Below are 13,160 nucleotides of genomic sequence, written 5' to 3' on the forward strand. Positions count from 1 at the left end.
AGGGAAGTAGCTATTACTGTAGATGGCACGGTAAGACTTAGGCCCGGGACCGATTTACTTTTTTCATTTTTATGTTCCCAGAGGCCAAAACACAGTTCGATTGAATATATATATATATTAACGGACCTTTTCCGTTAATTCATTACCACTAATTATTAGTATATTAGGTTATATATATATATATATATATATTTCTATATATGTATATATATATATATATATATATATATATATATTTCTTGATGAAAATGCCAAATGACTTTTATATTATTCTTGAGGATTTCTTGATAGCGTTATGATAAATGAGACATGAAACATTGCAAATTTTCGTTTAATACAAACGTTTTCAAGAGAAATTAATGAAATATGTAAAAATTAACAAAACAAACAAATATGAACTGTTTACAAATGCAGAAGTTGAATTTTGAGAACATATGATTGAGTACAGATCAAAGAAAATAATAAAATTAGCCTAAAAAAATAAAAATTCAGCTGAGTTGAATCGCTTTTTTACCATCTTAAATTTAAACCAGAGGGGAACTTTTTCAGTACCAACTGGTGAGCCAATTCAGAATTTCTTAAGACCAGTTGGTTGCATTTAGGGTTTTGATGTGGGTTTACTTTGTGAAGGGCTTTAAAGGTATAGCAGCCTTCAAAATTTTGGTTGTGGTGAGCGGCATGATTATAGATTGATTTTCTTTTGTCTTCTGAAATTGAATTCTGCTTTCGTTGAAAGAGGCTATCCTCAATAACTAATATCCAATCAGATCAAAAACCCCAAAAAACTCAACCAATATAATAGTTTTTCAAGTGATCATAAATTTATTACTCAATACTATCCTGGACTACAAAAGATTAACAGTGTAATGAAAGTAGCATTCAATATTTTGAAATCTTCCCCCAGTACTGAAAATTTATTTTCCAGACCACCACGTGTTATTTTTAAAAGGCCACAAAATTTAAAAAAAAATGTTGGTGAGACCCAAAATTCAAAATGCTCGGCCTTCAAACAATTCTAAACACGGCTGTGAACCGTGTCACAAGCCCCGATGTGGTATTTGCAAAATTATGAGTAATACAACTGAATTTGATAGCAAAGCTACAAACAAAGCTTATCCGATTGTTGGTAGATCAACTTGTGAAACTCACCATGTGATTTATCAACTGTCGTGTAATCATTGTCCAAAAGATTACATTGGCCAGACTTCAAAATCTTTAGAGTTCGAATGACAGGCCATCGTTTTGATGTGGTACATGAAGACAAAAGAAAACCAATCTAAAAAAAAAATAAAAAAAAATCTAAAATCTAAAAAATAGTGGTGTTGTTAGAATCCATCCAAACATTGCTTGACCGGTTGCCTCGTGACACGCAAAATAGTGTGATTTGTTTTGATATCAGATTTTAACTTATTTTTTATAACATGATTTCTCATTTAAATTAGCTTTTTAAAGTGCAGCTCCATTTCACCAACAATATAATTTCTTTAGTTCCAGCACGAGTGGCTCCATTTAAACGGTAAACCTTGGCCAATAGGAAATAAATTGTTTTCACTTTGTAATCTAGGGTAAAATTGATACTAAATTTCATTTTATGGCTATATGTCCTAAAGTAATCAAAGACCAGGAAAAATCTATCTCAGAGCTAAAAAAATAACAAATTGGTCTAATTTAATAGATCTACACAAACCGGTTTTGATTTATTGTGGTTATTTTGTATTTTTCAGCTTTTAAATCATGTTTACGTTTATGTTTATGTTTTGTTAAGGAAACGTGTTAAATTGTTATTTTGTATATTAATTTATCGTTAGATTACTTTTATGTTAGATTTAGTTTTAGGCGTGCTAACTTGGCAGATGACTGAGAGATAGACTGATTGCTGTGTCGCATTTGTGAGACGAATTGTTTGTAATTAATTTCGAATTTTGGAAATAAAACATAAAATTATTTTCTTTCATCCGTTCGTAAAACCAAGGCCAGATAGTATTCGTTTCAAATTTGTTGTACCGTTTTGTATACAAAGTATCCCATATTAACAGCAAGATTCAACTAGCCAATTTGGTGACCCCTACTGTAGAATAGTGATACATTTGTTGATTACTGTTTCAGCGTAGTTCACAAATTAACAAACTTAACGAATTAATTGAACTACACTAATTCATAGGTAACTTTTTAGAGCGTAAATAGACTTTAAGATACGTCATAAAAAAATTTTAGCTTTTATTGAATTAAGTGGATATAAAGTTTTGCTTTTGGATAGGCTTGAGTGCGGATGATATAATCTACTAAAATTTAAAATTTACCAATGATTTATGGAACTTGTGAATTTCCGCAACTTATATAATACCTGTTATATTAGCGAACGAACTTCAACCAGGACGTGATTGAGCCATGCAAACGAGATCATCTTGAAAATTATTAAGAAGTTAAACGGGGCAAAGCCCGCGGGATTATAAATAGTCAAAGGCAAGACAACGTCTGCCGGGTTCAGCTAGTATCTTATATTTACCAGTTAAAACGTTGTTTTGGTGTTTAACCACATAAGGTTTGTCATATTAGGTGTTGTTGAAAAATTGTAAATTGATCCATTAAACATGTTTGTATTGTTATGCAATATTACGAGCGTTATTTATGAAACACATTTTAACTTGTCATGCAATATCCAGGGTGGCCGAGTGGCTTAGTGTTCGCCTTTCAAACTGAAAGTGGCTGGTTCTATTCCAAGCGACATCTTTACCAAGACCCCGATGCAAATAGTTATCATTGGGTAGCGTTTGATGATGCTAACTAACAAAATTTGTAGCCTATATTAAATAATAATAATACCACAGTTTAGACATTTCCCTTACATAACTCCAGCTAAACCAAAGACCTAGATACAGTATCTACAAAATAAAAATAAATCCGCTGATCTATTTTCTTTTTAAATTTTTCTTGTAAAACATCAAAACATAGCCTATTCATATTTTGATAGTTCAAAAATGTGGTGTGTGGTGTTCTCTTAGTCCTGTGTTTCGTAGGATTATTTATTCTCGAACAAACAAAAAATAACTAGAGTTTTCTTATTTCAATTTTGTAAACTAAGAATACTCATTCTTTGATCAATTTAAAGTATACGTATTTCTTTAACACGGAAAAAGAACAGCATTAATGAACTCAACCATAAATAGTGCATGTAAAATGTATATAAATGCGTATAAGAGTGTGTTGAGTCTAGTTTTGAAAAATGTAAACTACTTTATAAAATATTGTGAAACAATTGTAAATAAGAAATGTGTTTATAATTTACTTAACAAAGGTAGTCTAAAACTTGCACGGAGCTTAAACAAAAGCAAGAGGACAAAAGAGTCTTAATTAGGATCTCATTATAATCCGTTACAGTTTCATGTTATTACGATAAAAAAAATTTTAAAAACACGGAACCATAATTCTTATAGGCTACTCCTAAATAATGAAGAATGGGAGTAGGTAAAATGTTCGACTATTACATAGTGGCATATAAATACCATTTTTATTATTCAAACATTAGGTATATATTACAATAATTTCCAGAGTAACACAAATGATGTTTAGGTAAACAGTTAACATCGATTGCAACTGATGTTTATCCTGATAACACGGATTTTTTTTAATAATGATGATCATCATTATACCTTTTGAGACTTTACTGTTCACCTATAAGAGATTGCATCGCCAGTAACTGTTACATTATTTGATCAGTGCAGCCTTTTCTTCTTTAGGACAACTCTGAAAATAATTTTTCGTTATGCATGTTTCGAGGTGATGTATCTCGTCTCATGTGTATTTAGTAAGACTATTAAGACATTTTCTTTTTGCATTTACGAGTTATTTCTAGCAAAAGATATTTCATAAACTCTGTCAATTTAAACTTATAAAACTAGATTTTTACCTTTCGTTTGATTGCTTATAGTACAAGAATTTTAGGGATAAAACTGCCATTTGACCTAGCAAATTCGGACTAAGTGGAAACTTTGCACAGTTGTTAAGTAAGCCTAAATAAATAAAATGTCAAAAGTCCCCATAAATCCCGGCTGTGCTTCAGCCGCCATCTTGGAAAATGGCGGCCAACTTTCACTTTTTTGACGATATTTCACAAACTATTGGTATTGGAGAATTTGTGTAAATACAAAAGTTAAAGAACGTCTAAAAATACATCTTTTTTATATAAGAAGGTTTGCTCTATCTCTAACGGATATTGAGATAAATAATAAAAGTTAGTATTAAATTTAAAATTCCCATGTTATTCTTATGGAGGAAAATAAAATGGTTGCAGTTTGCTTATTTATGGATATGTTTTGATCAAACTTGGCAAATTTATTTATTTCATACTAAGCTAATGATATTTAACATAAATACACGCTTTATTACTCTCCCCATGGCAGTAAACCTAGTACTCGTTAAATTTAAAGTTACAGTATTTAAATAGGGAATCTATCTTACTTTTTTAGGAAGTATTTTGGTAATGATCCAGTCAGGCAAATGGAAATTAATTTTTTGACATATTAACAATAGTTTTCCCTTAATAGTAATACAGTTTGAAGTCCACTCACTATCTTTTCACTACTATGTAACTACTTACATGGTAGGCCTACTTATTACTCCCGGTATAATTATTTTGTCAGTGAATATTAAGAAATCCGGACTAAATGCGGCTGCGGCACAGCCGGAATTTGTGGGTACTTTTGCCATTTTCATCAACTAGGCTTACTGTGCTTAACTGTGCAAAATTTCAATTTAGTCTGGATTTTAAGGTTCAATTTCCTAATATTTACCGAAAAATAATCATACCGGGAGTGATAACGTACCATGTAAGTTTTGAGTAATTACATACCGTAGTAGTGACAAGATAGTAAGTGGGCTTTAAATCATAATACTAATAAGAAAAAAATACTGTTAATATGATTAACAATGAATATCCATTTGCCTGTCTGGATTTTTACTAAAAATATATCCTAAAATTTAAGATATATTTCCTATTTAAATCACTTTAAATTTAACGAGTACTAGGTTTACTGCTACAGTGAGGGTACTAAATTGTATAATTATGTTAAATATTAATAGCTTAGTATGAAATAAACAATTTTCCCAAGTTTGATCAAAATATATCCATAAATAAGCAAACTGCAACCATTTTATTTTCCTCCATAAGAATAACATGGGAATTTTAAATGTTATACTAACTTTTATAATTTATTTCAATAACCGCTAGAGATAGAGCAAACCTTCTTATATAAAAAGATGTAATTTTAGACGTTCTTTAACTTTTATATTTACGAAAATTCTCTAGTACCAATAGTTTGTGAGATATTGTCAAAAAGTGGAAATTGGCCGCCATTTTCCAAGATGGCGGCTGAAGCACAGCCGGGATTTATGGGGACTTTTGATATTTTATTTATGTAGGCTTACTAAACAACTGTGCAAAGTTTCTACTTAGTCCGAATTTGTTAGGTCGATTTTCCTAATATTCTTCCACTATTAGGGCTAGTACTTTATATAAATCTGTTTAAACATTATGAATATGGCCTTAAATTGAGAACAACTGTTTTTGTATATTTTTTGAAGTTGCATGTTTTGGAATTTAGTCCATTTTCAAACTTCAATACAAACATTATTTCTAGAAAATAAATGAAAATTGTATAGTTAATGTTTTTCTTCCATTATGTTTTGTAAAAAGCAATTGTAATACGTTTAAAATGTGTAACATTAATAAACAAACAAATTGATAATACTTGTATTAAAGATGGCAGTTATAAAAATATGTGTGCTTGTTTATTTACTTTTACAGTACCTTAGAACTTCCAGCATTTTTGTCGTATTTATAACTTTTACGGTAGAAACAATACTATTTTAAAATTATTAATAAAACCAAAAAGAACCAAAACTGCCAAGACACCATTCTAACTTTCCATTAAATAATGGAACCTTATCTCATAAATCAAATCTGTTTCATCAACAGTTTGTGGTTCGTTGCATAACCCGAGATTAATTGCTTATGTCATCCCGGTTATTATGTAATATTGGTTTATTCTTAATTTAATCTTGAACTGTTTTGCACACTTAAAAATTATGATTATAGGAAATTATAAGTAAAATTGGGAAATGTTTCAAAATGCAGCCAATCTTATAGTATCTGTCATGTTAAATTGTAATGATATGACTAATAAGCTTATAAGCTAAAATAAAGACTATATATGTCTAGGCTATATTTGACTATAAAGAACTTGTATATTTAGACCCTTTAGAGTGAAATTTCATAACAATAAAAATGTATCAACCAATAATCCCACCGCAGCTTTGAAAATGACTAGGCTAAATTTTAATTTAAATGTTTTCCTAAGCAAGTCATATTTATTCCCCATATAAATAACATTAGATTCAACGAGTACTTATGTTCACTGCTACAAGGAAGGGAAGAAGTGTTTTTTAGATATATAATTCTTAGAGTTTAGGAGGTAATAAATAAATTTGCCAAATTTAATCATTATAATATATATTCATGAAAAGAGCAATTTACTACGATTTTTCAAAACTACGTATTATATATATAGATATTTAAATGGGACTCTTTTGGTGGGAAGGTCTTTTTCCAAGCGAACTAATACAGTTTTTTTTTATATGAAAAATTTATAAATTTTAAGCGTACAGTTTTCTCTCCGTAACCTTATGTCGTACAACAATGCTTCAATATGGGTTACAATTTTGTTTTTTTTTTTTTTTTTGTAAGCTCACTAAGCACAATGGTCTTAAAGCCGTAAGGTTTTGTATTATTTTTTAAAAAATTATTATTTCTTTTACAGTGTAAATAGACACCAAATATATCAGACTTACACACAAACTCGTCAATGAATGGCAATATACATATTTATTTTATAATAATAGAATAGAATTGTAAGGGAAATCACATAAAACAATAAATCTGCTGAAAGTGGAGACTGCAGAAGAGCCCATATTAAATAAATACCAGCATCTCGTTATCTCTCTGTGCAGGATGCGCCGGCGCTAGCCCGCAACAAGGCTCGATCTTCATAAACTTAATTAAGTGTCCCACCTCCATGCGACTTTAACTAATTAATTATTTTCCTCCACCTTTGTAGAAGCTTGTACTGCCTTGAAATATACCATTGGGTCATTATTCGAATGCAATAAAATACGTCTCATTCGTCTTTATCCATGTAGCTATCTATACAGTAAACAGTTATAGAACGGTGAATATATAGTGTATATGTATATATATATATATACATATATATATATATATTGAGCATATGAATGAATGAATATCAAGTTACAGTGGTTACCGATTTCAACCCTTCATACTAGTCAGTGCCAGGCCCAATAAAAACTCTAAATTATACCTCATTGTACCAATTTGTATTTATGTTTACTATGTTATGTAAACCTATACTATTTAAGAGATACTTTTTGTCTGTTTTGATTAAAAAGTTGTAAGCAAACTGTTTCAATACATTCAGCATTGCTAAAAATATATGTAAAATGTGTCTACTTGTAACCTGAAACGGTCTAATATTTTCAAACGTGAAATCACATTTTTCTGAAATCACATTTTTCATTAACATTGAAGAACATTTTAATCATCTTTGTCTCATTTAACTGCTTTTTTAATTTGGGCCTTAGAGGTTTTTCTTTATGAGGTTTATGTTTATAACTACGAATTTATGTTTACAGCTGTGTGAGCTGTCTGTATAACAAAAGGGACTAAAATATATACAAGATGGTATTGACAGAGTGTTAACATTTTTTGGGGGTGGTACACCATCCGAAATGTGACTCAAATACAGAATTTAAAAAATTCTAAATCACACAACCACTAAAAGAAAAATTATTTTGATTATTAAAAACCCCGTTCATTTAGCAAGAAACTCCAATTCAAGAGTATTTAAAAAAAATCATTAAAAATATGTTTTTTACTTCAACATTACCATTGCAGTCTAGATACGTTAAATTTTGAGGAAGAATGGATAGGTTTATATGAACCTGAAGTATCAGAAACATTATTTAAATTAATTAGAACTGAAAAATTATTAATAAAAAAAAAGGGGGAAAACAAGTTTACATACAATATTTTTAAATGCTGGAAAGTAGGGAATGCTATAATAACTGCTCCAGTCTGTAAGCTTTCAAAAGATATAATCCATTTTTTTTATTTGTTGTCTTTTATTTACAGATTTTATGAATTTGAAGAATGTAAAACACGGTTAAAAAAAATTATAAACTAAAAATTACACATTTTCATTCTAATTAAAGGTGTAGCATAAAACTGCAAATGATTATTTTTCACGCATAAAAAATGTAATAAAAGGGAAAATCATAAGTGTTGTGATTCAACATGGATCTTTTACATCTCTCACACAATTCACAGCTGGTTTATCTCAGTTAGTGTTCAAAATGTCCTCCATTCTGTGTTGTGCTCTTTCCCTCATTGCCCCAACAGTCACTTTTTGGCTTAGATTTTCCCTAACTGTCTGTGCTGCGATTTGGATTTTATTAAACAGTTCCTCTTAATTATTTATTGGAGTTGTATAGACTTCAGCCTTTATAAATCCCCACACAAAGAAATCCATGGGATCAGATCAGGAGATCCTGCATGCCAGGGTACAAGGCCTCTACGTTATATCCATGTGGGGTAGTTGGTACTCAGCCAATTTCAGACGTCATTAGTACATACAACTAATATATGTTAACTATATGTTAATGTTAATGTGTGAGAAGGTGCTCCATCCTGCTGGTAAATTATATCTCAGATTCAATAACGTCCAAAATTTGAGGCAAATCGTGCTGTAAAACGTCAAGATACTTCTCTCCATGTAAACTTCTTTGAAAAATGTGAGGGTCCAAGAAACGATTGCCAATCACACCTACACAAACGTTTATGCAAAATCTCTTTTTAAAATACATTTCTTTCGGTGCTTGTGGGTTTTCAGTACTCCACATGTGCATGTTGTGGAAGTTAAATACACGTCGTCTTGTAAAAAGAGTTTCGTGTGGCCATAAGATTTTTTTTTATTATATTGTTCAATATCAGAATTTAGGAGGTACCGACAAAAATCTACTCTAGCAGCATGATCATCAGTCTCGTGTGCAAAAGAGACCCTACTTTAGTTTTTTTTTTTTTTTTTTTTTTAGAGGTTGGCGGCCTCTTTTAACCTTGCATTTGCCCGTCCACATAGACTAACCGCCCGTGTGTGGATCGTTAACAGCAAAGCAAGGAGTGAGCCGGTACAGTACAAAGGTGAACTGTACTGATAAAATGTTTTCGGCAGTGACCAGGATTCGAACCCACGACATCGCTGCCTTGGGCCCGACGTCCGCGACCACAGACAATATAATACTTAAATTTATTTTTTATTCCATTGTCTGTGCCGCGACGCTACCGACTGAGCCACCGACTCACTCAACCCCCGGGGGTTTTACTCACACCCGTTTCCCCAGCAAGTTTTCTACTACTACTCTCCTGATCCTCTAAAACTCGGTCAAGAATTTGTTCTTCCTCATACAAATCCAAAGCTACAGCACCCACTTCACTTCACCCCTTATGCACAGATCCACATTCTACCAAACGCTGATACGTCTGTTTAAACACTTGCGTGCTGTGAACACGCCGTCCAGGGTAGCGAGCGCTATACTCCCTTTGAGCCGCACTTGCATTTCCATTATAGTAATCATACTCCAAGATAATTTATGCATATTCCTAATTTGAAAAGGACATCTTAAGATCATTGACAATGAGTAAATGACCAAAACCCACTAAAAATAATAATCTTTAAGTGATAGCTTACCTGAACATGTTATTTCAACAACTACTTTGAAATAAAAATAAATTTATTTGGTTTTCTTATTTTACTTATTACATTTATTATAACTAGTTCTTATAAGACTAGTTGTTGCTCGTTGGCATAGCCCGGCATACTTATGGACTTTTTACTACTATGAACCTGCTGAAGCTGGGGCATCGCTACGGGCTTAAATGACCTTTTGCATTAATTTTCTGTATAATAACAGTTATTAACGATTAGATTCATTTCTATATAATCCAAATTACCTAAGCTAGGTAAAAAATTAGACTACTGAAGTCAAACTAAGGAAGAACTTATTGACTTTAAAAATTAACCGCCTTCTACCAGGAGCTTTGAACTACTTTCTCTGGGACAACCTACTTAAAGTTTTACCAAAAATAATAGTTCAATAATAAGTCTTTTAAATTATCACTATACTCTTCAAAATTTCCTAGTGGTAAAGTTGGTTTTCTCATAACTTTATTGAAAAGTATTAGATAGTATACCTCTGGTCAGCGGTTAAAATCTTATCTTGGTCAAAATCTACTGGCAATTGGCTGAGTACGCAGGTTTGCTATTAACACAGTTTTACAACTATTTTACAATGGTTTGATTTTGGGAAAGTTACATTTTTTAAAGAGGTTGGCCTCCTCTTTTAACTTTGCATTTTTCCATCCACATAGACTAACTGCCCGTGCGTGGAACGTACCGGTATCCAGCAAAGCAAGGGGTGAGCCGGTACAGTACGAAGGTGAATTTTCCTGATAAAATGTTTGCGGCAGTGACCAGGATCCGAACCCATGACATCGCTGCCTCGGGCCCGGAGTCCGTGACGCTACCGACTGAGCCACCTACTCACCTGTGACGTAATTAATTGTCTTTTCATTTTGACCCATAGAACCTGAAGTTTGTCCTAGTTGAAATTTAACACAACATACAAAACACCCTGTATATATGCTTAGTGTCCGGAAAACCTTTAACTAAAGAAAAATTAAGTTGTTCTAGAAACTACACCTATACGCTCTACACCTAAAAAAACGAAAAGGTTAAAATCATCAAAATGTTCGCTGTTATCGGTAATTATAATAATTAACAGATTTTACATTTACATAACATTATTGAATTGGAGATTTTACAACGACGCTACTCATTGGGTGGCTTGAAGCACTATGAAGCTTGTAGTATTAAGTATCATATTGTTTGTTGGTTATAATATGGCCTTTTACTTGCTTGGCTATCAGGTCAGATATATTTGCTGGATATACCTCTTGATTTTCCCTTTTTCCCAATGCAACGGCCCTCTCAAAATATTGAATCTCCTCTTCTGTTGTTACAGCATCAAGCCCTTTCCCAAGTCGAATTTTCTCTGGACGGTAAAAGCATAATTTTTATCTTTAATACTTTTTACTAGAGTATTCTTTACCTGATTTTAAATAATATTTTAAATAATGTAGTTTTTTTTATGAACAGACTCAATTGAATAGACAGTAATTAAATATCATCCATCATGAGAAAGTTAATTACATTCAACTTCTTCTTTCTTGACGACAAAAGAGCCAGGAATAAAAAGAAAATAGTTCTTCGTCTTTAAGATGTTTTAAATAACTGTAAACCTTTACTGAAATAATAATATTTAATGTTCGTACAGTTTATTTCTTTAGAATTATTTATTTATGGTTCATTTTTATAAGTTAACTTAAATAGGGTTAAAAATCTTACTTCTATATTTTCTTTTTTATAATGTACACCATTTGGGATACTGTAGTTAGATGAATGTGAGTAAAAGTTTAGAGTTGACCAAGTAATTGCTCAGAATTACCGTGTTACTAACTATACGTTCATTAACATAATGCCTACCGGTAAATGAAAACACAATTCTTACCCAGTGTTTTGCCTGCGAGGAAATGCCATTCAGGTTCATTTACGTTGTTCATAATTGCTTCCTTGGCCAATCGTAGGGCCTCAGACCAGGCTTTGGGCCCGTACTCAAGAAATGCTCTACTTTTAATTCCTAGGGTTGCAGCCTTCTCCGCTGAATTGAAGACTGTAACTGGATCAAAATTCTCTTCCACGACCTAGCAAACATTTAGACAAATTAAGAGAGCATATTTTCATTAGCAATCCAATAACTGATTATGTAAACATGTAACACATTTTGGACACTGTGAAAAACTATTCTAACATTAAAACTATAAAACATACAGACACCAAACATATTTACATATCAAACAGGAAAAACAGTTTGGTGTATATATCATCACAGACACAAGTCGAGACCACGACGGGACCAACATGTAACAACTCTGAAAAACAATTTCTTGGACTGCTAATGGAGGTAAGATCGCTTTATTATATTAATGATTGTAGTTCAAGGAACTGCTTTAAATGTTCAAGTTAGAGAATCAACACAAAAACGGGTAAAACAAATAAATAAAAATTTCGATTTAATAAACTATTATTTGTTATCCACAAAATTCGGTCTGCGTGACTTTATTTGAGTTTCTTGAGATCTGAAAGAACATTAAATACCTAATTTTATATTTTATAAAACCGATAAATGAGAACAGAAAATTATACTTATGAAGTGAAACACTTAAGGTTGTATTGGGCATAACATAGTATAGATTGTTCCCGAACTCTCTACCGACCTTTTAAGATATCATTCCTAGGCCAAAGACAAATTAAAATAGGATTCTAGCGGATAGACTCACTAAAACAAATCATTCAAGTAAAAGGTTATTTAATTTACAGATAATTGGTTTAGTGTAATCCACTAGATTGAAATCAGAAAAACTGTTGTTACCTAGGTTGCTAGGATAACTAAAATAATAAGCAAATGATTAAAATACATACAGAACATATCGTTATTGTCTTTGACAGTTTAATGACACCACATAGCTCCCTGCGGAGTCTGGAGGACCGGGCACTTTTCACGGTACGACCAGATCGGGTCACGTAAGGCTTGGGTTGGCTTGAGAATAGGGTCTTGAGTGGGAATACTGTGGAGAGTGGATTTTTGGAAATTTCATTGTGGATGGGTTTATGTGTTGAAGGAGTAAGATCTTGCAATAGATACGCGGGCTACACTCTGTCCAACGTCACCTTTACGCATTTGCCACGATGGATTATAGTCATAGCTTTATCATCACGAGATACCACGGGAAACGGTCCAGTATAAGGTGGTTGTAGTGATCGTCTAACAGAGTCATCTCGCAAAAATATGTGAGTGCAGCGTTTTAACTCCTGAAAAACGAAGGTCTTTGGTTTATCATGCCAAGATGTGGGCACAGGTCTTAAATTTGACATGTGTCGACGTAAGCGAACTACATAGTCAGCTGGGTCCTCCTC

General features: G+C 32.1%; 1 protein-coding gene across 3 annotated transcripts in view; it reads right to left on the bottom strand.

The window, feature by feature from the left end:
• Positions 1-3,481: 3,481 nt before the first annotated feature.
• LOC128983530 (uncharacterized) overlaps positions 3,482-13,160 on the bottom strand; it is a 29,058-nt gene continuing 19,379 nt past the window's right edge. The window contains exons 1-2 of one of the 3 annotated variants that reach the window (XR_008489859.1): positions 5,807-5,982; positions 3,482-3,744 (exon numbers count right to left, since the gene is read on the bottom strand). Coding sequence is in view for 2 of the 3 variants with exons in the window: in XM_054402833.1 (XP_054258808.1) it covers positions 10,997-11,178; positions 11,695-11,887 (375 nt within the window). In the remaining variant the exon portion in view is untranslated. Of the gene's footprint in view, positions 3,745-5,806; positions 5,983-10,875; positions 11,179-11,694; positions 11,888-13,160 lie in introns of those variants that run through there. The other 2 variants (XM_054402834.1, XM_054402833.1) reach the window with 2 other exon arrangements.

The sequence above is a fragment of the Macrosteles quadrilineatus genome, unplaced genomic scaffold (assembly GCF_028750875.1).
Source record: "Macrosteles quadrilineatus isolate MER2022 unplaced genomic scaffold, UCM_ALF_1.0 Scaffold_1__1_contigs__length_201487025, whole genome shotgun sequence".
Taxonomy (NCBI): Eukaryota; Metazoa; Arthropoda; class Insecta; order Hemiptera; family Cicadellidae; genus Macrosteles; species Macrosteles quadrilineatus.